The sequence below is a fragment of the Gopherus flavomarginatus genome, chromosome 9, assembly GCF_025201925.1.
Source record: "Gopherus flavomarginatus isolate rGopFla2 chromosome 9, rGopFla2.mat.asm, whole genome shotgun sequence".
Taxonomy (NCBI): Eukaryota; Metazoa; Chordata; order Testudines; family Testudinidae; genus Gopherus; species Gopherus flavomarginatus.
In genome coordinates, this window is record NC_066625.1 from 73,824,112 (window position 1) to 73,848,789 (window position 24,678).

The 24,678-nt window shown below is 43.1% G+C and overlaps 1 protein-coding gene across 1 annotated transcript; it reads left to right on the forward strand.

The window, feature by feature from the left end:
• The first annotated feature begins 1,588 nt into the window (after window positions 1-1,588).
• GATM (glycine amidinotransferase) lies at window positions 1,589-20,793 on the forward strand. The gene is made up of 9 exons (XM_050966654.1): window positions 1,589-1,718; window positions 3,810-4,028; window positions 12,082-12,277; window positions 13,247-13,437; window positions 15,411-15,548; window positions 15,824-15,988; window positions 17,906-17,969; window positions 18,091-18,207; window positions 20,492-20,793. Exons 1-9 carry the CDS (start codon window positions 1,650-1,652, stop codon window positions 20,602-20,604), a joined length of 1,272 nt encoding a protein of 423 aa, XP_050822611.1. The 5' UTR covers window positions 1,589-1,649; the 3' UTR covers window positions 20,605-20,793.
• Window positions 20,794-24,678: the final 3,885 nt, after the last annotated feature.

Genomic DNA, 24,678 nt, shown 5'->3' on the forward strand with positions numbered 1-24,678 from the left:
ACACAGTATCTGGTGGAGGTAAATCATGTTACCTAGATTAGCTAGCATATCTTAAAATTACAACTGACTTGTCTATGGTAGGATTTTAACATATGGGATGTATTTTTAAAATACGTTAGTTAACCTTTTTCCTAGTGTTGACATGGCCATTGACTTCAAGGGACTACTCATCTGGTTAAGTGCTCTGCTGAATTGGGGCCTAGGTCATGTTCTGTATCATAGAATCGTAGGACTGGAAGCGACCTAGAGAGGTTATCTAGTCCAGTCCCCTGGATTCAAGGCAAGACTAAATATTATGAGTATCACATCAGCAAACTCATTTCTTCATAACCATGTCCCAACAAGGTAACATTTTATAGTGTGGATGAGGCTTAGGAGAGACATGAGGGCATAGAGTGGAGGGAACATGTATTAGGTTATGCCCAGGTAAATAAGAGGCACTGTCAAGGGATTAAGAGTGAGGGAAGGATGGAGATTCATACTAATTTTACAAAATAACATGGGGAAAAACCATTTTTACCATATCTGATCTTCTGGAAGGCAAAAACACATTAATTTAAAATTTAACTTGTCTTGTGTAAAGTTGAAGAGAGAGGAACTACAAAAGAATGTCATCAGGTCAGGTGACGAGGCTAAAAGGAAAGCTGGAGGGGAAAACTTTGAGGGAATGGTTCTCTGTTCTGTTGAAATCAAAAAGCTTTGTGAAATTGTGTTGATTTTTTCCAAAACTTTGTTTCCATCAGAGAAAGTTCTAATGGTGTCAAAACTTCCTGACACTCTTGGAATGAAACATTTCCATTTTTCCCTTTGAAACAACTTTGTCTTGAAATCATTTACTTTTGTATTGTTTATAGTATGATGTAAAGTAGAAATCAAAACGATGTTTCAGTGTTGTCAAAATGAAAACTTTAGCTCAATCCAAAATAGTTTCTCCCCCCTCCCCGAATTTTCTTTTGCCGAGCATTTCAGACTTTCGGGGGTTTGCTCCTAATTAGAACAAAAACAAATATATTTGAAATCTCAGAATCCTCTATTATCCATGACAGCTCTAACTAAGAGCACTGGTATTAGTTGATCAGGTAGAGACTAGAATGAGAAACTTATGGAAAGTGTATGAAATTGCAAAGAGCAGCGTTGCAAGAGACCAGAGGTTCCTCCTCTTCCCGAACTCCTCCCTCCATCAAAATATTTGGCCAGGACATACTAGTTGAAGTGAAACAAAGCTATGTATTGTCAATCAAACTGTGGGGAAGATACCATCCAGAGCAACAACAGGGATTGAATAACATTGATCACAGGGGCTGCCTTCCATCTTGGGACAGCACCAAGCACCCGAAACCCTAGGGACTAGGGAGAGGGTGTTGTTTCTGCTTGGGCTAAAGAGATGTGCACTGGGACTGGCAGGGAAGGTTGGAACGGCCTCTTCTGCACCCTCCTCTCCCCGGTTAATTTTGCTCCCCCTCTGCAGCCCGGCTGCACAAAGAAAGGAGCCGGTAGCCGCTTTGCCCGCCGGCCCTGCGGCAGCCAATAGGGAGGGAGCGGGAGGCGGGGGGCTGAGGGAGCCGATATAAAGGCCGCGGGGAGCGGCTCTGTTCTTAGCCGGGTGCTGCGCAAGGGCTGGGCTAGTTGCTGCTGCCAGCTCCGGAGCGATGCTGCGAGTGCGGTGCCTGCGCGGAGGGAGCAGGGGGGCCGAGGCGGCGCATTACATCGGGTCCCAGGTGGGTACCGAACCCGCCCCTGCTGCGGTGCAGGGTGTGAGCGGGGGATGCAGAGGCGGCTCCCTGGGTGGGCTGTGTGTGCAGACTGGGTGCTATGGGGGCACTGCCCTAGAGATAGATGGAGGTTATTGGGGGTGAAGAAGGGGGCACTAGGGTTTACTTGGGGTGCTCTGGGGTTATTGAGGTGAAGAGGGCACTGGGGGTTACTGGGGTGCTCAGGTGGTTATTGGCGTGCAGAAGGGGCACTTTGGGGGCTGTGGTGGGGTGCAGAAGGGGTCTCTACAGGTTACTGGGGGAGCTCTGAGGGTTATTGGGGTGCAGAAGGGGGCACTGGGGTGTTCTGGGGTTATTGGGGTGCAGAAGGGGGCACTCTGGTGGTTACTGGGACACTCGGAGTTATTGGGGTGCAGAAGGGGGCACTGGGGATGCTCTGGGGGTGCTCAGGTGGTTATTGGGGTGCATAAGGGGAAACTGGGGGTTATTGGGGGGCACTGTGGGGTTATTGGGGTGCAGAAGGGGCACTGGGGGTTACTGGGGCACTCTGAGGGTTATTGGTGGTGCAGAAGGGGGAACTTTGGGGACTCTGGTGGAGGTGCAGAAGGATGCACTGGGGTGACAGCCATTCTGGGGTTATTGGGGTGCAGAAGGGGGCACTGGGGGTTACTGGGGTGCAGAAGGGGGCACTGGGGGTTACTGGGGCACTCTGAGGGTTATTGGTGGTGCAGAAGGGGGAACTTTGGGGACTCTGGAGGTGCAGAAGGATGCACTAGGGGTGACAGAGCCATTCTGGGGCTATTGGGGCTGCAGAAGGGGGCTCTGGGCACCGGGTGGGCTGTTGGGGGTGTTAGTGTGGTACACGTAGTAGGAGCAGTGAGCGCTCCCCTTGAACCCAGTCAGTTCATGGTTCTTAGACCAGCCACATCCCTCTGGCTGGGAGGAAGCCAGGCAGAGCCCCCCTGGTTATCACTGGGTCTCCCGGTCCTTGAGCAGAGAGCCCTCTTTCCGTTCGCTGCCTGCGAGGGCCAAGCTACTCGGGTTAGGGAGAGAAGACCCCCTGGACCAGAGCCTTACGCTGAGCTAACCTGGTCTGGAGCAGCCTGGCTTAACCCGTAGCAAGGCAATGACCCTGTCGCCCAGTGGAGCTGGGAGCCCAATTCCCACCCTGCAAGGTGCCTTGGGCTGGGAGGGGGGAGGGGCTGTGCAGATCCAGCAGCCGCCCAGACCCCCAACCCTGTAATGGGGTATGTGTGAATGTTAGCAGCCTCCCGCAGGCTCTGCCACACTTGGTATGTTTGCTGTGACAGGAATAGTCTGACGGGCTGGCTAGTGTTTCCCAGCAGCTGGTAAGTGAACAGCTGGGGCTCTGGGAATCCATTCAGGGGACTAGTATAACTAATGGGGTTTCGGTGGCTAGGGGATTGCTTAGAGCAGCACTGTGAGTGTAGGGGGGAGGCAGCGGAATCTAGGAGAGCCAGGTATTAGTGCTAGCTGCATTTTAGTATGCAGGGTCCAGGCGAATGTGACTGAGATTTCTATGTAAATCTTTGGAGGGTGGGGAGCTAGTTTTTCAGGTTATAAATTTTGTTTTCTGTTTTCTAGCTACAATAGTACACGTTTTGATGTGGCACTAACACAATTAATGAAATAGGCTTACTTTGCTACAATTTCACTTGCAGCTTTGAAAAGCCTTATTTGTATTGTGCCCAAATCCCAGTAGTTTACATTCCCAGTCATCCCCAGTTCTGCAGTGCACACACAATCTGAATTAGTGAAATAGGCACTATAGCAGCTGTTGCAAAGGTAACTTTGCCCCATTCATCGGTCCTATTCCTGCCTTTATGAACCAAATTAGCTGTAACTGTTGAAGCTTGACCATTAAACAGTTAACCATTGTCTAACATAGGTGTATTTTTCTTTAAAGGTGAAATGTCCTTTAAGATTACAGTGGAGTAGCTGTAATTAAAAAGCCTTTTGGGTAAAGCATGGTACACTGAAAATATTCTGTAAAATACACTGGGTACTTAATTCTCCTCTTCTTTTTGTGATAGAGTTGTGTGTTAGAGCTGATTTTTTTTCCCCTCCCCCTTTAAGCTTGGAAGATCCTTTACAGGATGGGTGCAGCGAACTTTCCAGAGCACCCAGGCAGCTGCTGCCTCCCAGAATTCCTGTGCTGTTGATGATAATAAGGTCACTGCCCCTGTTCCAGAGGACTGCCCTGTCTGCTCATACAATGAATGGGACCCCCTGGAGGAAGTAATTGTGGGGAGAGCTGAAAATGCCTGTGTCCCTCCTTTTTCTGTGGAGGTTAAGGTAAAATTCTTATATTGGAAAAAAAAACAAAATGCCTTTTTACATATAAAATTTCTTTTAGTTTGCAGGTACATGAGTACATACAGAATTTACAAAAATAAATTTTAAAAGCAGAGTTCAAAATTCCTTAATATCAATGTTTAATCAAAGTGTTGCTACTAGAACAACTACACTTTTTAACTCAAATTCTAGAGTTGATAAAAATTGTGAGTTATTAGCTTGATTATTATGCGCATTATTCAAGTCTCTTGTGCAGAGTCTGGAAACGAACTAAGGTTGTAGAAAGTTCGAAAGCTACCTTTTTCTTTTCTACCGATGACCCTCATTTGCTCTTTGGCCAAAGGCGTGTGCTAAGAATAAACACCTGTATTACCACTTGCTTGTTACCATAACCCAGTGTAATTAGGTTCTCATTTACTTCCTGATGCTGGACTAGTCAGGGCATCATACTGGAGTTGTATGTACTGTCTTCAAAACAGCCGTGTGATAAGGATTCAGGCAGCATCCAGAATTGCATGCATAAAAGTTCAGTATTTTTCAGGATTGTGGCTGTATAGGTTTGGGTTTTGATCCTATTTCTGTTCTGACATACTCACTAGTAGAATTAGTAAGGCAGTTTCTGCAGTATAAATTAGGCCAGATGAAAGCATAGAGGAAGAAGATTCTTTTGGGCAGGTGCATCTGTCTTCTGCTCCTGCTGGCTGAGTGCATGGCTTATAGTCATAGCCAATCTGGCCACTGACACTCTGGGCTTTGAGACAGAGTATAAAGTTCTAGCTGCAAGTTAGGAGGATTGTTTTATTTGAATAGAAAGCTCATCACTGGAAGTCCCAGACAATAGATCCAACAATGTATGGAAACATCTGTTTCCCAAGTGTATTTTGAGTTAAGGATTCAGAATGAACCTGATCCAACCTCTGGCTCTCAAATTTAGTTCTGTTTTCAGGTGCTTTATTTCAACTTATTTTTTGGTATACATGTTTAAAATCTTCCATTAATTACAAATGAACTGAAATGTTTTTAAAAGAGGAATTAAACTACTGCAGATGCCAAATTTCTTACAGGATTTCTGCTCACTTATTCTAAAAGTGGAATGAAAAGGTTTTTAATCTTTCAGAAATGGAGTTGAGATTAGATCTTCAGGCTTCAGTAGAACTGAAAAGAATGCTCCTCCCCCACCTCCAAACAAAAGATTCATTCACTGCCCCTGTCTCCTATCATGTAGACGCTTGGGGTAAAACCCTGGCACCACTGATTTGGTTAATGGAAATGTTGCCATTGGCTTGAGTGGGGCTTGGATTTCATCCATGGAGAGCAGCAGCTTCCAGCTCTTCAGCTTCAATATCCCATTTCTGGCCCTCCAAAAGATTACCAGTCTTCCAGGAAAAGAAGGAAATCCAAATGTGCTATTTATAATGTAAAAGAAAAAGGGCAAGAAGAAAAGTTTTGTTGCTGACTTCTGATATTATGGGCAAAATTCTATCCTCTCATCACTTGACAAATCCCCTTAACGTCATTAAAACGACTGTCTTTCTAAGGCTGGTTAATATTAAAATACATGCTATTGTTACTATTTAACCCAGTTCTAGTGTCTGCTTGAGCATTTAGTTTTAGTTAACAGTTTGCTCCCTGTGTCAGCTGCAATATCTATAGCACAGTGAGGTATGTCAAGTATAGAATTGCACCCTTAACTCAAAAAATTTCACGTTTTTGGTTAAAGTACTAAATTCTCTGGAGGAAGTGCAGACATACCTACTGCATGTTGTTGGAAGCATTCATTGGCCTGATAGTCTGAAAAGCCTCATAGTTCTGTGTATTTAAACAAGCCCTCATAGAACATAGGCAACTTTCATAACACTGCAACCTTCAATAAATTTACAGTATAGTGTAATAAGACTACTCTGCAAAGGGAAGACAGTGGGGCTTATAAGCCACTTGGAAAAACTAAAAGAATATCTGGAACACGTGTAGTGATCAAATACAGAACTCCAAGTAAGACACATTTACGCACATGTATTTTGCTTCTGTAGGTTCTCTTTCCTCACTCCAGTTCAGCTAATGATATATTGTGTCTCAAATATTCATGCAAACTCCTTATTTGAAATAGTTGTGCAGTAAACCATGGCTGCAGTCACTGTATCCTATTGCAATTTGTGAGGCTTGCTTTTGGCACTCACACCCCAGGCTTTTGGCTGTAATCTGTAAATGATGTGCATGGCATAAGAAGGAGGAAAGAATGAATAGAAGCATGGTACCACTACATATCTGAGATGAATATAATTAGCGTTGGCACTGAATGAACATCTGGGTGGTATAAAGCATGTGGAAGGATCTCCATAAGCATCAGTGCCACATTTGGGACAGGGTTAGAAGTGTAATATGACAGATTTGCTAGTTCACACTAATGACAGGGAGATCCTTTATGAACTTAAAAAAACAACAACCCTCACATCCTGAATGTGGTGGTGGGTGGTAATTCAGTTTTAAACTAATATTTGAACTATACAAGTATTTTGTACTTCAGCATATGCTAGTAAATATTTTGTTTTGTGAAAATAATGAATTCTTAGTAAAGAGGCCTTGTTACAGCTCTCTGATATATTTTTATTAAGTGGAGAAGAAAGATTTCACTTTGTGCTAATCGTAAAATATTGCATTAACAAGCTTCTGCATTATTTTGACATGAATTTCTTTCCTCTTTATGGAATGCCTCTCTCTCAACAGTCTTTTTACTAATTGAACATGTAACTGGAAAACATTACCTTTCATATCTAGTTACGTATTTGATGTATACATAGTAAATTATATTCCTTTTTTTTACTCAATATGAATATTTTAAAATAGACTTTCACCAGTAATGTACTTCCCCGTTTATTGCTCCTCAGGTAAGTAAGTAAATATAAATGTATCCAGCTGGATTCATTAGTGAACTCACAATACCACATTTAGAAACCACAGTTCACTACACAGGAAGTGATGTCAAATGTTGGCTCTGACAGCACTAAATCTGGTAGGAGCAAGATGCTTAGAAAGGCTAGAGCTTCTCTTTAAACAAGTTCTGACTGTGTGAAGAAAATGTAGGGCAGTTTAATAGAGTTTTGGTAAGCTACAATAAGGAACTTTTTTAACATTATAGCAGTGACTCTTTCAGGCTCTACTGAAGTATCCTAGTTTATATGTAGGTAGCCAGAACAAATAAGGTATAGCTGCTTCATCTGCATGTCTGTCACCTGTCTTGCAATATGGTTAGCATAAGTATTACTCTCGCATTTCAAACTTGGTAGCAGGGAAGGGAAATTTAAACAGGCAAGGCTGCTGATGGAAGGCAGAATCCTGAGTCCTGTGTGCTTAAGATGGCCGCAGTCTCCCAGGAAGGATAAGATTCAAAACTTCATGGGATGTGTTCTGTCCAATAGTGAACTCTTTGTCAGTACCAGGGTGAGTGTGAAAGAGGGAAGATGCAGAGGAGCTCAGGAGGCGGAAGCTATTCAAGTTCCTCTGATACGGTTATTGAGATTGTCCTGCCTGTGAAAATGTATTTAGAATCACAGAATATCAGGGTTGGAAGGGACTTCAGGAGGGCATCTAGTCCAACCCCTTGCTCAGAGCAGGACCAGTTCCCAACTAAATCATCCCAGCCAGGGCTTTGTCAAGCCTCTATGGAAGGAGATTCCACCACCTCCCTAGGTAACCCATTCCAGTGCTTCACCACCCTCCTAGTGAAAAAGTTTTTCCTAATATCCAACTAAACCTCCCCCACTGCAACTTGAAACCATTTTCCTTGTTTGTGGGCCCCCGCTACCTAGTGGGTGAGCCAACCCACTCTGCCTCCCAAAACCCACACTCAGCTGGCCAATCAGTGGAGGAGGAAGAAGGAAGGAAGAGGGGAAGCTGGCCAATCAAAGCTGAGGAAAAAATGGCTGGCCAATCAGAGCAGAGGGAGAAGAAGCACAGTGGTGTGTGATGGCATCCTCTGAAAGCTGGCGCCCACGACAGCTGCCCTGATCACACATCCCTAGAACGGGCACTTCCTGATGGTATCAGAGGACTCAGTGTTGTGGCCAGCTTTGGGAGAAGGCAGAGGACTATGCAGAAGTGTGCAAAGTGCACCTAAACATTCTAAAAACTCTTGGTCAATTTCTCAGGTGCAACAGAACACACAGAGCACAAGTTGGGGTGGTGTGCAAAGACTGTCTAAAGCTCTTCGCTCGTCTCTGATTCTGGTGCTGCCCTGCTGGCTGTTCTCCCTGTGCAATCAGAGCAGCCCTCAGACTGCTCTAAGTTTTCATAGGAGACTGAAATCTCAGCCCAAAGTCCCTGTGGTATAGGGACATCCCTGCCATGCACCCTTTCCCCCAGCTATGCTGAGAGCGGGGATGGTGTGTGTGGGATCATCTTTACACTAGGGTGATCTTTCCTAGGCTGGTTAAGCCAGTTTTGCAACCAGATTATGCTATCAGTGTGGTGATCCACGATCATAGATCTGTTCTGTTATTTCTTGGCAAGGGAAGGAGAGAGAAGGAAACAGAGTGAGACCGAATGTATAGCAGGGGAAAAGGGGCAAAGAGCTCGCCTTTATTGTGCCCAGATATATTCTTGGTGGCTCTGGAAATAACTTGCATGTATCCTGTATGACAAACGTGTCTTAACTGAACTGGATTCCATTGGAATGCTGAGCACTTCACATGATCAACACGTGTCTTCTGAACAGCTGGTAAAGTCTGAGAGGTGATCAGATTACCCAGACCTTGCTTGGAAAAGAAAATAGCTTTGCTCACAAAAGGAAGCAAGAGGAGCTGCTTGAAATAGTGGGCAGAGTGGCCCTGCAGAGGCCTCTGTCCCTTCCCTACCCGGGAACTGAGTGGTGTGTTTGGACACATACAATTTTAAAACTTCCTTGTGAGTGGCTGGATTTTTCCTTCACTGCCATAGGTCCATTGCAGGAGTAAGTAGGCAGGCAGAGCGTTCTTGGCTAAAGTCAGTCTGGCAAGCCTCCAGTGGGCACCATTGCCTATTCCCTGCAGTGTGGTCACAGCCCATCTCAAGGCTGTACATCACCCACTGTGGCCTTGCTGCTTCTTTGGGGAGGCAGTAGTGGGGACTGTTGAGGAGGGCTCACCGTCACTCCTGTTCAGGTAGATTGGGGCTCCTGTATCCCATGAACATTGTTCCCTGTGTGCAGGGGAGCTGGAGCCTCTTGCAAAGGAGGGAGGTCTCAGCTCCCACCTACTCGTCTCTGCGTGACCTCTCCAGAAGAGCCACAACAGATTGGCAGCTGTGAGGGCCCCACACATACAGTCCCTTACTGCATAGGCAGAGTCCTCTCCAAGCAGTGGGTTTCAGAGTTAATAGCCTTGTTAGAGCAATAGGGCAGTTCACACCCCTCATTGCTGTTGTTTCAGGCTGTCTGCAGACTGAGGCAGACACCACTGCACCAGTGATCCTCTGGTCATGTTTTCTAGCTTTTCTTCACCGTCATGAAACATAATCCTTCTAAAATTAAAGCTGAGACTTCAAAATCATGACAGGCTCAGGGGCTCCAGGCACATGGCTATAGTGTCTGCCTTAATCTGGGTCTGACAAGTGGAAGTGAATTAACCTTCTGCTTCTTCCCCCTCCAGAACAGTTTTTTCTTTCCCCAAAGTATGGGCATAAATCCCCTTCTGCCCCACTGGAGGAGCCAACTATCAGCCCTCAGGATGCTTTCGGAATCCCCGACATCAACAGAACTAGTCTATGACAGTATTGAAGTGAGAGACTGAGATGGAGTGGCTGAATGGAATAAAAGAAAATTTAAAGTAAAAATTTCTGTGGGGTGAACAGGGTACAGGGGAGCACAGTAAGTCAGTTGAACAAGTAACAAAACCTGTACCACTGGCATTTCCCCTCTGACTGTTTGTATGTTGGGCCGCCTTAAACTGTAAACCCTTCAGGGTGAAGTTGCATGTCTTGTGTGTTTTGCACAGTGTCTAGCATAATGAGGCCCCTGTCTTGGCATGGGCATTTGGGCAATGCTGGAGAATAAATATTCAGTAATAATAAAAAAGCATTTTAGAAAGATGTCTGCTCTTAGTCACTTCATTTTGCACTCACATAGGGGTCAAATCTTTGTTCAGACGCAACTGCCACTGCAGCTTTTCAAACCAGTTCTTTGGTTTTTGCACATGTACAGAGGGCCCGTGTCTGTAGCAGACACAAGTGTTTGCATATGTGAAAGAAAAGTGAACCCCGGCACTATGTTATTTCTTTCAGTGGAGTGAATATTTTTTCAAAACTCTCAGTTTTGGTGCTGTGTTAATGCTGCTCCTCTGAGAGAATCTTCAATTTCAGATGTGGTTGAGAGATGTTTGTAAAATGAAAAATGGTAACAGATGGTGTGGATGAAAGTGTCATGACTGAACTCAGATTGCCATAACACACAGATGGAGTTATTCTTTGGTATCGGGCTTTAGTCAGGACAACCAGTGAGGTCGGCCAGTGCGGTGCTAGCTCACTGGGGGCTCTAAGCAGGAATATTTCCGCGCCCCCCCCCCCCAAACGGTCAAGTTCTTATAATAAAAAGCAAGTAGTGAATCCCTTGAGCTGCTTCGGCCTGAAGTAATTGCTTAGTCTGCTTATGCCTAGCGCTGGCTCTGGAGGTCACTCTAAGGGGAACGTTTTCTGAGTAGAGGGAAGTATTTCTCTACTTAGGTTACTGGTCTCCTTTTATGGTGACAAGTAATAAGGTCATATGGAGTGGACACATCCTGTATAAAGAGCTGTAAGATGAACGGATGAAATAGCTTGAAAATTCTCTCTGAAAGATAAACGCTGAACTTGCAGGTTGTGAAGAAATTTGTACTCTTGTCACATTCCAGGCCGCTCTTATTCTCAAGTCTCTTTCTGCTATTTGTAGATCTCTCAATCTTGGCAGCAGCTGGTACATGCAGACTGTAACTGGTGTTGGAGCTATTTATCTTCTGGATGTCTGAACCTTCTCAATATGTACTACTGAAATTTAACTCCAGACACAGATGTAACTGTTGGCTGAGCCGCGCACCTCACGGACCATTCAGAAGCAGATTGCCAAAAAGTGGTCTTCACTGAAGCACATATGCTTTTCAAGAAGTGACATGTGCAAATGGCAGGCCATAGAACATAGATGCACAAACCACGTCAGTTGTACACGCAAATAGTATTTAAAATATTACACATATTAAGCGCTGCCAACGCTTGCCCTAGTGGCATTATCTGCAATCATGAGCCTTCTCCTACTCCCTTGTCTCGAGTCCCTAGATGCTTGAGGGTCCTGTAAACCATTGACAATTATTTCTATGCCTCCTCTGGAGTATTGCAGAAATAGCTGCAAAGCATTTTGAGGCACAGATGAGGGATACAAGTTGGCAAATATGGAGTCGATAGAGGAACAAGGTTGAGAAACCTTTCACAAGAACAGTAATGTGTACATACCACCATGAACTGCACCGTATAAAGCAGAGGTGGGCAAACTATATGGCCCGCGGGCCACATCCAGCCTACAGGACTGTCCTGCCTGGACCTTTAGCCTCCCTGGCCAGGAGCTCGTCCCTGGTGCCTCTCCCACTGCGCCCCTCCCCTGCAGCCATGCGCGCTCCTGCCAAGCAGCGTGTCTGGCTCTGGCTGGGCAACGTGGCTGCCAGACATGCTGCTTTGAGTGGCATGGTAAAGGAGCCAGGGGGTTGGATAAGGGGTCCCCAGGGACAGTCAGGGGACTGGGAGCAGGAGGGGTTGGATAAGGGGTGGGGTCTCGGGGGCAGTTAGAGGCGGGGGGTCCCAGGAGGGGGTGATTAGGGGACAAGAGCTGAGGGGGGCATTGGATGGGTTGGGGGTTCTGAGGGGGGCAGTTGGGGGGCAGGAAGTGGGAGGGGTCGGATAGGAGGCGGAGACCAGGCTGTTTTGAGGGGGCACAGCCTTTCCTACCCAGCCTTCATACAGATTTGCAACAGGCCAAAAAACTTTGTCCACCCCTGGTATAAAGTATAACCAAATATCGCTGCGTTATTATGGTCACTTCTCTGTCATCTTTTATTTTCAGGCCAACACATATGAAAAGAACTGGGAATTCTATCAGAAGTTTGGAGGACAGAGCTTCCCCAGAGATCACTTAAAAAAGGCTATTGCTGAAATTGAGGAAATGTGCAATATTCTGAAAATGGAGGGAGTAATTGTCAAGAGGCCTGAGCCAATTGACTGGTCAGTCAAATATAAAACACCTGACTTTGAGTCTACAGGTAAATAGCATTCCCTAGCTGAGGTACTTACAATGTATCTGTTGGGTACCTAGTCCAAGGAGGTAGATCCTTTCCATTTTACTGTGGGATGGGCTAGCAGGCTTTTGAGAGATCCCCGGGGAAAAATAATCAGGAGTTGCCCTTCCAATTTTTACAGTTTTTAAAAAAAAATTCTTTGTGGCTGTTTGAAAGCCCACACAGATAAGGGCAACAGTAAAAAATGACGGCCCACAGTGTCATCCAATGGAGAAAGTGAACACACTGAAAGATTAGAGAAATGTTACTCTAATCTTTCGAGAAATGTTACTCTAATCTTTCAATTCTAGTAATTTTAGGTGTGGTAACAGTCAATTTTTTAAAAAGTGTTTAAAAAAATTTTAAAACGATCTTGTCATTTTTCAAATGATAGACATTCTTGCTTGTAGCATGCAGTGTAGTTGTGTCATTCCCAGAGCAATAAGGTAATATCTTTTATCCAACCAACTTCTGTTGAGGAGAGACATGCTTTCAAGCCACACAGAGCTCTGCTTCAGGTCTGGGAAAGGATTGTTTAGCGTAAGTATTTAGCACGTATTCTAAGGGATCATTCAAGGTAGAGTGGCCCATTAACACCTTTGCAGTCATATGACAAAAAGAGGGGGTTGGTGGGTTGCAGATTGTTGTAATAAACCATAAATCCATTGTCTCTGTTCAGTCCATGATTTTAGTGTCCAGCAAAGTTATGACTTTAAGCTCCAGGCTTGTCTTTTGAAAGTGTTGTGCCAGTTTCCTTTGAGTATGAGGACTAATAGGTCAGACAGAGAGTGGTCGCTTTGTGAAAAGTGTTCATCCACAGTCTTTTTTATCATTTTCCTGTGTGAGTTCATTCAAGAGTGTAGTGATTGTCTTAATTGTAGTCATGCATCCCTAGGCTGGAATAACTGTCCAAATAGCCTAATCAGTTCTAATGTGTGTTTTCTTTTCTTGTAGGTATGTATGCTGCCATGCCAAGAGACATCTTGTTGGTAGTTGGAAATGAAATTATTGAAGCACCAATGGCTTGGCGTGCTCGTTTCTTTGAATACAGAGCATACAGGCCAGTCATCAAAGACTACTTCCACCGGGGTGCCAAGTGGACGACTGCACCCAAACCCACAATGGCTGATGAACTCTATTACCAGGTATCACACTCACCTTGTCTTCAGAACATCAGGGGATGTTTTCACGGAATTTTCTATGGGCTAGTTTCAGCCTCCAGTTTAGGTTTGGGAAACTTTATTAACATATTTCTTTTAATGTTGAAATAAAAAGAAATCAGTGTTGGTTTGGGGGGGAGAGGTGCGCGGAGGTTTGGTGGGGCTGAAATGGGGCTTAAACGTTCTCATGCAGTGTTCCTAGCCCAAACTCCGTAGCAAGAGCTGCCCTAAGTGAGAACTAGAGGTGAAACTGACAGTGATTATAGCTAAATAAATGAACCAGTGTATTTTTATTATCCAAAGGGAGAGAAATGTAAAAAACAGCGTAAGTGGTGAAAAGTAATCTAGACTTCTAAAATCAGCAGACCTGATTGAAATCACAGCAATATGGCATGATATAAGTAAAGAACCAGGCCTTGCCCTTAACACTTAACAGCTAAAATAATCCATTGTCTTCAATAAGAGAAAATACTCTTTGGCCCCTTCTCTGTTCATTAAGGTGAAAGATGTTCAAAATTAAAAAGCTTATTGAAATAGTCTTTGCTGAAGAAATTGGTTGGTACTTTTGAAATAATTTGCTTTTTGAGTTTTGTATAATGACTTAAATCTCACACTCCAGGGATTCTGTCTTAATTTAGGATGTAATTAAGCCCTCCTTTTCTGCTGTATTGTAACTGCAGTAGTCAGTGGAAAGTGTCCGTATTAGCAGATTTGATTAATGGCTATAACTCTCTAAATCATTAGTAAGAAAAGACCATTGAAGGCATGTTGCTACAGCTGTCTTTTTTTATTTTTTTAAATGAGCCTGAGGTATTTTGAGTGGCCTCATCTTCCAATTGTGACTTTCTTCCTGTAGTGTTGAGGGATAGAGGCCAAATGGTTATGAGATTTGCTCATCTGTAAAAAGAGGACAACATAACCCCTACCTTGCAGAGATGTTGTGAAGATTTATAAATTGCTTTAAAGATTAAAAAGCAGAGGCACCAGCTAATGTAGAGTGCAGCTGCTTTCCTTCAAAGTGCTGCAATGACTCTTTCTACTTAAACCCCACCAAGGCCAATTTCTAGTCAGTTTTACATACTGGCTCTCACAGTGTTGGTAGTTATTTAAAGCCCTGAATATTCTGGAGCTGACTACAGAAGAGAAATCTTTTACCTTATGCCTCATTGTAGTAGGTATGGTTGTGGGGTGGAGCTTTCTCAGTGCTGGTGGCCTGCCAGAGCAGGGTTAGACAGCCCTTACAGCATATTTCAAGGCATATTTATTCCACTTCTTTTGTTTCTTGCGGTATATTCTGTCTTTCAGCAAAGGCATTGGCCCTTTGACTCCCACTCTGGGTAGTTTCACATCATTAGTTTTAAATTGTACCATATCTCTTTGATGCTATAAGTGTTATAAAAATCTTGGAAGGTCTGACCTTCTAGGTTAAAGTACTGTGTGTTTGGGGCTGGGGGGTTGTGGCATCTCCATTCTAAAATGTGACAAAAGCACAAAGTGCAGCTTCGTTAGACTTTTAAGCCTGCAAGGTATTTACTCGCACAGTGTGTGCAACAATTTGTTACGCTGGCAGTTACACAAGAGCTTTTTGTTAACTGAGCCACATCCTATGCCAAAGTTGGGTAATGTCAGTCCAGAGAGAACCACCGTCAAGGGCAGTCCATTTCTTATACACAACTGACTGTATTTCTTGATTTAAAGCACCACCTGTTCCTGAATGCACTTGATAGGCTGCTGATTACCCCAGCTACTTAAACCTGTATGCCAATGAGCTTCACTCCTGCTTACTTTGTTTTCATGCCAAAAACAAGAAAACCACATTAACTTCAAGGAACATGCCAGATATCAATATAAACGCAGCTATTTTCTGAACTCTAACATACTTATAGCATCAAAGCTTTCCCACTAGTAATTCAACCAGGCTAAATTTGTTATGTATGCTTTTTCTCTCTTGCAACCAGGATTACCCCATCCACTCCGTACAAGACCGACATAAACTGGCTGCTCAGGGAAAATTTGTGACAACTGAATTTGAGCCATGCTTTGATGCTGCTGACTTCATTAGAGCTGGAAGAGATATTTTTGTGCAGAGAAGCCAGGTAGACAGTCTGCTTCCTATAATTTCTCGATATTTTAGTTACTGAATTTCTCTAAATGTAAATCAGTATAGTTGACAGTGAAAGTTATCCTACATAGACCTGATGTCTGACGTGCAAGATGAGAACACAGCGTAGCTGACACGATAGGTTGTTAGTGAGCGCACAAACTGTTTTTATAACTATATTAAATAATTAGCATTTTTTAATTAAGCAAGACCAAGTGTTCAGTATGTTGTACCTTATAAAGCTAAATCTACAATCGGTCACATTTCCAGGTTACTAACAATTCAGGCATTGAGTGGATGCGGAGACATCTTGCACCAGAATATAGAGTTCATACTTTGTCCTTTAAAGATCCTAATCCTATGCACATTGATGCCACGCTTAACATCATTGGGCCTGGTCTTGTGCTGTCCAACCCAGATCGTCCGTGCCACCAGGTAAGACAGTAACAGAGTGTGGGGGAGGAAAAGAAACAAAACTAGATTGCAGTCAGCTTGCCTGGAGTAAATGGCTGCTGTGCAATTGCTGATTCATAACTGTGTGGTTCTTCTTCAGTCATGTAAATTCTTGTGCTCTAGCTGCTCGAGGCCCTCAGTCAATCTGAGAGCAGGGATTTACATAGTGATTGGGTGGCTGTGAAGTTTGTCTTTTAAATCTGAATTCTGATTGGCTCTGCCATTGGAACTCCACCTCTGAGCACAACAAAAATGATCCGGTTCAGCTCCTCACTCCCTGCACCGCTCCTCCTTCCCCCATTAGAAAGGACATGTGGGATACATGTAACGTCACCCTTTTATTATGTGGGCAGACTGTAAATATATGAAAGTGGCCCCTTGCATCTCAGGCAGCATGGAATCTCAAGGCAAATATATAAAATAGCTATTCTACTTCTGTAGTATTTGCATGTTACTTGTGTCATCTTCTGGGTCCAGAGAGAGTGAGACTAAGGACCCCTTAGCTCTTCAGCTGAGTAGTTTTTCTTTGTATTTATTCTAAAAGCCCTCTTGTGTGTCAACTGTTACTGAAGCTGTACCAGCAGGAAGACAGCTCAGAAACCTCTTCCCCATTCAGCTGTGAAATAACTCTGAGAAATACTTGGAAGGGAAAGAGCCAGAACAAATGTAGAAACCCAGCACATACTTTGTTATGGGATTGGAGGTTAATACTCTAACCAGTGCAAGGTCTAGAGGGAAGGAGGCCACAGTTCAGTTTAATAACATGCATATTTGTAATGTGCTTAGTACCTGGGGACTGCAGTCAGAACTCCATTGTGCCAGGTACTGTATAGGCACATAACAAAGATAAGACTGCCCCTATCCCAAAGAGTTACAATGTAGAATGCTTCTGTAAACTCAGTAACAACAAGGATGTGTTGCCAATATATGAAGCCCCCTCCCCCCCTGCCCCCAAAGTCTCCTGCAGCTTAAACTGCCAAGCCTGTGTACTAGAGATGAATGTGCACCCAAAGATTGGAAGGTGAAGGAGCAGGATTTTTTTACTCATAATTCTGACCACAAGAGGAGGCAGTGCTACTTGGTCAGTTTATGTAAGTACACTTGCTGGGAATGTCTGTCCTTTGTTTCTGAAAACTCTGCTGAGTATATCGATGGTATAACACAGTCCCATGTAGTACAGGAGCAGAGCTCCTTTTTAGCATGGAGATCCTGTCAAAGCACCCTCCAGCATGCACCGTTCTGTGTCCTGGACTGATAAATATCCGTCAGTCTCAGGAGTTTTCTTTAGCCAAATTGTCCCATTTGTTTTGGGAAGGCATTGTGTAGTTAGAGTAAATATTATGTAGTAAAAATAAACTATTCCCTAGGATGCCCATAGACTGGTGCTGTGTGTTAAATAAGCTGCACCAGGAACCAATTTATTCCTGCTCCATGTTTTCTGTGGAGCATGATTCATAGGAAGAATAGCAGTATATTCTTCTACAATATTCCATGTCCTTAAATATAAGTCTCATTGATATAACTAGTCCTTTGTGCAGTAACACACAAAAGAAACACTACTAAAAATATGCAATGAAATACTATTCACTGTTCATTAATCCATTTTAATCTGTGGGACCTAATTGTTTTTACATGAAATCTCTTCTCTCAAACTACGTATCTGTAGTATGCAAAATCCAAAAAAATGAATGCTGGTACTTTAGTGATGAAACTTTGAAAGAATTCGTAATTGTGATTACATGAAAAGTGGATGTGTAGAGGGAACTTGAATGAGGAGAAGGTTGTGGCTTGGTAAAGTGGGGTGAGGGAGAGTGTGCTATGACAAAGCCTGGACAAAATGCACAGAGCTTGGGGGAGGCAGTGATAAAATACTGAGTGTTTAAATTGAATATCTTTCAGACTGAATTCTTCAAGAAAGCAGGCTGGACAGTGATTTCTCCTCCATTGCCACTTATCCCGGATGGTATGTTGAGTTCACTCTGCCGCTGCTTCTTTTTAAAGAGACATTGGTTTTCAGTGTGTGAGCCAAAAATGATACAAAATGTATAACTGCAGTATTGAGAGAACCATTTTAATGCTTTTAGACCACCCATTATGGATGTCTTCAAAATGGCTCTCCATGAACGTCTTAATGCTGGATGAAAAACGAGTGATGGTGGATGCCAATGAGATTCCAATTCAGAAGATGTTTGAAAATCTAGGTATGTCTTGATTTTTGTTAATACACTAAGGTTGAAATGGATTATCTTAAGATGTCAGTTATGTTTGTACCTATGAATGAAGGCTGCACTCTTAACAGGCACTGAACCTTTAAAAGAACTCTCTCAACTGCTGAATTAACGAGTTAGAACTAGTCATTTTAATTACTTATGGTACACCACTTACTTACATGAATATGGTTTAAAGAGATTTTTGTAAAAAACATGAGCACGCAACTGACACTAATGCATTTCGATAGCCTTATGTATCCTTTCTAGCCAAACTCCATTAAAAATTTTAGAGTTTTAGTTTGAAATGTTCTGTATACTTTGAATTCTTTTCAGACAACCTGAGAATAATTGACAAAGGTATTTCAGCTCCGTTAGCTGTCACATCTGAAGAAGTGAGGTTTTTTACCCACGAAAGTTTATGCCCAAATAAATCTGCTAGTCCCCGGACTCCTTGCTGTTTTTACAGGAGTGACAGTTTCTGGGAATAACACTTTGGCAGGGCAAAGTTCCTTCCTCCAACTTCTGGCATGTGGAAGAGAGGAGAACTCTAACTGATTACCTACAAGAATTTTATTGCATACTTCATATTAGGAAGGGGATGGGGAACAGCCTGTGAAAATTCTCTACCAGAGAAGAGATGGATTCAATGAATCCAAGTACTTCAGTCACGTTAGAAAAAGGGTATGCAGAAACTTAAATCTTAGCGCTAGGCACTGGAGACACATTCTATGCTTATGAGAAGATGGTTGGCCAAGTAATCATGGAATCATAGGACTGGAAGAGACCTCGAGAGGTCATCTAGTCCAGTCCCCTGCGCTCATGGCAGGACTTAAGTATTGTCTAGACTAGTGTTTCCCAAACTTGGGACCCCAGTTGTGTAGGAAAAACCCCTGGCAGGCCGGGCCGGTTTGTGTATCTGCCACATCCGCAGATCTGGCCAATCGCGGCTCCCAGTGGCCACGGTTCGCTGCTTCAGGCCAATGGGAGCTGCTGGAAGCGGTGTGGGCCAAGGAATATGCTGGCCACTTTGCTAGTATATGAAATTATGCTAGCAAAGATCATATGAGCAGGACTCAGTATGAGAATCAGGAAAGGTTTTTTTACCCACCTTACCTTGTTGTTTTTGCGGATACAGACTAACATGGCTACCCCCTGATACTTAATAGGAAACAGCTGATTGCTGCAGGCGGGAGGCAAAGGGAGGTAGGGGGGAGTTGCCGATCCGTGAGACTGCTGGTGGGCAGGAAGCATTGGGGGACGGTGAAGGGGAGCTGATAGGTGGACTGCTGGCCCACTCTGGTTCCGAGACCCCACAGTCAAACAACATTTAAAGTTGCGCGATGTTTGCTTATAATGAGTATGTTCTCTAGTAGATCAGTGACGTAACAACATTAACTGGGACGACATTAAGTGAGGAGTTACTGTATAGTTCTTTGAAAATGTAAAGCTCTTTTGATGCCAGTCAAGGATACATCCTTCAGACTTGAGCTTCACTGACTGAGTTGCTGGACTCAGAACAAATAATTTCCAGTTCACAAACTCGCGAATAGTCACTTTATAGCGGTGCAGTGAAAAAAACCAATCTAACTGGCTCTTCTGAGCAGCCAGTACTCCAGAGTGCTGCACACTCATGAGCTAATGGAGTCCCTGGTGCACACTGTAGAAGTTTTCTGTTCTCTGATCCCAGTCTGCCCTTTGGTGTTTTGTGTGTGCAGAACCATTCCTCAGACATGAGGGATGAAATGAAGCTTGACTTGTTCCCAGGAAATGAGTTTAACTGCCTCTTTCTCTTGAGGTGGACCAAGGAAATGTGTTGTAAGCTCTGAGCACATTTTGAATATCAGATTTTTAGGAAGTCGCTATTTTAAAAGAGCATATTCTGTATCTACTAAACTCCAATTGCTCATGCTGAGACACTGGTAGAAAACAGCCCTAAATGTATACTGGCTTTTCTGATTCTTCACGTTCCTACAACAAAGGCTGATTTTTTGTTTTTTGACCAGGACATTATAACACAATGTCTCAGCTCCCAGCACTGTATATGCCTGAGGGTGTGGCTGGAATAAACAGACTATGTTCCTTGCTTTCTGTACTTTGGCTAGGAGTTGAGTCAGTACTGAACAGAGGAATTCTTAACAAATGGGTATGAAATATTTCGTATGAGACGTGCAGCTGTGTGCAACCTCTGAGCATTGTTTACAATTCTAACCAGTGCCTAACATGTCACTTTTTTCTTTTCTTCTTACGTTCTCCAATGGATATTTTTCACTTACAGGCATTTCTACAATTAAAGTGAATATTCGCCATGCCAATTCCTTGGGAGGTGGTTTCCATTGCTGGACATGTGACATTCGCCGCCGTGGTACCCTACAGTCTTATTTAGACTAGTCTTCAGCAGATGAGCAACCATGGTCCAGTTTGTGTTAAATAAGCATAGGCAATGAACAAACTTACTTCCACTTTTCTGCTAAAACAAATGCATGAGCTGTAGTGCTTAAGCAGTGGTGTCCCTTACAGTGGTCTGAACAGATACTCCACTCTTCATTTTTTTTAATTAATAAGTAAAAAGGGATTTTATTAAATTACTCCCATCAGCACCACAGGTCTTCTGGCTGGCTTTTTGAAAGATTTTCCTCTGTTTGTGAAGCCACTTCAACATGGCTTCAAAAGTAAAAACTTGACAACACACCGAAGGCTCTTGCTAGAATAGCTTGACCACTAATATTAGACGTCTACCTCTATCTAAAATTCTATCAAAAAGGCAGCTAGAAATGTTAGACCTGAGTTTAACATTCATTTTTCTTTCCATTCAGTGTTGTGTGTGTGTGTGTGTGTGTATATCACAATTTTTAATACTATTAAAACAGATTTAACTACCCAAAGCTTACATGGAGCCAGATAATTACATCATTATGTATAACACTCTTTAGATTAGTTGGATTATACAAGCATTAAGGGAAATTCTTCAGCATTATATTAATCCCCTCAGCTATACTTTGAAAAAATGTTTGTTTTTTTACTTACTTCCCTTGTTCCAAAAGTTTCTACTACGTTTTCCTCTTCTAGAGTGTTTTATCCAAACGTATAATGCTTCACTGACCACTTCTATATTACTGTAACTGGTTCTGTTACTTAACTCTTCACATGTGCAATTGATACCTGAGATGCTTTGTCTGCAAGTTTCATCTTGTGACTGTTTACATAAAATTTATGGTTTCTTCATAAACTAAAGCTGATAAACAAATGCTGGATCTGTAATGAGAGCACACATGATGCTGAGAAACAGTTTTAATGTTGATTACTGGACATGTATTTTTTATGCTAATAAACTTTTTTGCATTCATGAAATGAATAAATACGATGTGCTTATTCCCTAGCCAAGACAGGATAGGTTTCTGTATGTATGATAAACTCACAGCTGATCTGAGCTATGAAGCAAAGCCAGTTTATTAAGAACTGTATTGCAACTTGTGCCTTACACAGACAATGCATTTTGTAGCTGTAGTCATGTTTCTTTATCAGGGAGTTTACTAAATTAATAGTATCATCTAGCACAGGATAAGGGGAAAGTAGGCAAAGTTAAATGAGACTATTTTTCTTGGCAAGCCAATGCTGCTTAGAAATGTGCTCTAGTGACAGGGATCTCTGGATTCTCCTGTGGCTTGACCCTACTTGTTTGGTAGCCCCTGAGAGTTTTGCTATTGACTTCAATAGAAGCAGGATTGGACTTCAGTCTATTGAGGTAGGTGAGTGGAGGGAGAGGGTAACAACCACTCTTCTTTAAAATCACTCTGCATGGCCCGGTACTGAAATTACACAACTGCATTGTACATTGTCTACAGAGCTTCATATGATCATAAGATATGGCTGAGGACACCGTAAGCTCCAGGTGAATGAAGGTGGGGCAGCTGTACATGTGTATGTCTTACGCCTGCAACACTGTGTGAACAACTGTATGTGTTCACATTACAACGTACTATAGGCATGAGTGTTGCCATCTACTTGATCAGAGACTATCCTCCAACACAGCCCACTGATGAGCCAGCAGTGCCTCTTTCTGAATACACCCAATACCTATTCATCTCCATCCCATCCCATACAATCTGACCTTCTTAATACGGGTCTCCTATCAGTCCTTTGATCTATAGACAATTAAGGATGTGCTTGAAGCTGTGGCTTTGCTAAATGGATTGCAGGAATTCCGTGTGTCCCCAGTTTCCCCTCTTTTGGCTTTCTGATTGTCCCCCAAATCAGAGTTTGGCTTATTGACACCTAGAGCATTCCATGGAATTTGGGAATTGATCAGATGTGACATTTAAAAGTTACTGCATTGCAGACAAAGAAACCGAAATGGTGTCGAGTGTAAAGCCAATGAAGAAAGACCTAAAAAAATTAACCTTTGTGTTCATTTTGCAAATTTGTTTTACTTTCTAGCCATGGGAGGGAAAGCTCTAGACTAACTTTCACCTTCTGAGTTCGTCTGGGCGGTAATAATGTGTTTCACATGCTCCCTTGCTTGCAGGCTGTTTCTCTGTAGACATGATATATCGCCATGAAACCTCATGCTCCTATTTGGCCCTAGCCAGATAAGCAACCTTAACTAAGCTTTGCTGAGTTTTAAAGAAATAGCAGGGCACATTTCCCTGAAGACAAATACGTGAGCGCTAATGCTGATTCAATCCTGTATCTAGGGTAAGCTTGTAAAAGCTCCTTATTGATTTTTTTCTGCTCAAATGAGGAAGCTGAAACGACTCTCACATCAGGAGTGAAAGTGCTGTCTGGGTTTTTCAGGCTTCCTTTCTTAATATTAAAAATGTTTTCACCATGCTTTCACTTTTTGACCTTGGCAAAACCATATTTCAAGATTCCTGATGCAATGGGTTGGCCTTTGGCTTTGATTGCCTACTTCTAGTTTGAAGGGCAACTTCAGGAGTTAGACAGGTTTTCTTTTCCTTTTTTAAATCAGGAATCTCGTAGCCTTCGCCTCACACCTTCGTTTTGGTCAAAAGAGAGAATGTATAGATTGGCTTTTCATGAAACTGAGATTTATACTTTCCTGGGTCCTTTTAGATAAGTTGAACAGCATGTAAATATTTAGGAGTCACTATATGCTATAAAAGGGAAGTTATCTGTCTCAATTTGTAGTCCCCATGATTATGTTTGCTAGGGTCTTGTGTAATAGGGTAAATGCCCACACCCAATTAACAGATATTATTTAATCACTAATGGTAGTGCAACTTTTCTAACTTTGCCAGACATTTCAACTTTTTTCAGCTATGAATCTTGCATCCTCTGTATTTATATATTACCTGCTTCCCATATGACACCAGGCTTTTTACCCTCTGAGCCATCAGTATATTTCAGTGGGATTGTGAGGCTGTTCCCCGGCAGGTGCACTATAGGGGTCCTAACCCTGGTAGTTCCCACTGGTTTTAGGATTGCCTCATCTACACTCTCCTCTCAGCCAGGAGATGGAAGAAAGTGGAGTTCTACCTCTATATCGTCAGGAGCTTTCTCTTCAATCCTAAGAGTGATGCCAGGGTGAAGAATGGAGAGCCACATGCAGAGGGGTCATTGCCATCTACTTCAAGAGGAATATAGTTTGGTGGCATAAACATGGAAGAGAGCCCCCTGGCCACTTCAGTCCTAATCCTCTCTCTGACCCTGGCTTCCAGAGTGGCCTTGAACTAGTCACTTAATGTGTCTGCCCCTCATGTGCAAAATGGCAATAACACTAACCTACCCCAGAGGCTGTGGTGAGGATTAAATAATGAATGCTGTGCAGTGCTCTCTAGTCTAGAGGTGCACCGTGTTGTTTGGAAGCACTGTGAAAACCTGTGAGAATTCAGGAACATATTACGGGTCAGAGGAAGACAAGATTGAGAACTCTTGCTCTACACAGTCTATTTTGTAACTTATACCACTATGTTTCCCCACCAAATGACCTTGTTTCTAAATCTGTTTAGAAATGTAAATAGTGTAAACAGAGAGAGGGAGAGGAGGAGGTAATGTCTTTTATTGCACCAACTTCTGTTGGTGAGAGAGACGCACTTGAGCTGCACAGAGCTGCTCTTCAGGTCAGAGTGCTGTATAGCTGGAAAGCCTGTGTCTCTTTCACAGACAGAAGCTAGTCCAATAAAAGATATCCCCTCACCCACCTTGTCTTTCTAATAGCCTGAGACCAACAGAGCTACAACAACACTGCAAACACTGGTATAAATACACATTTCTGTATCACACTGTTACCAGTATAAAACCACACATTCTCTCAATCATTTCTAAGGTGCTGGAACGAAGGCTGCTGGGGGTGCTTCCACCCCTGCCCCCTCCTCGGGCTTGAAGTAGTAATAACAACCCAAATACATGGTTTTGTCTTCAGCACCCCCCACTATAAAAATTGTTCCAACACCACAGAATCATTTCTTTCCTTCAATAAATGTCTATATTAGATACAGATATAGA

Coding starts and splice junctions, on each gene's coding strand:
- GATM (XM_050966654.1), top strand. CDS start 1,650: ATGCTGCGAGTGCGGTGCCTGCGCGGAGGGAGCAGGGGGGCCGAGGCG. Junction 15,549..15,823: donor TTTTTGTGCAGAGAAGCCAG/GTAGACAGTCTG, acceptor TCACATTTCCAG/GTTACTAACAATTCAGGCAT. Junction 17,970..18,090: donor ATTGCCACTTATCCCGGATG/GTATGTTGAGTT, acceptor TAATGCTTTTAG/ACCACCCATTATGGATGTCT.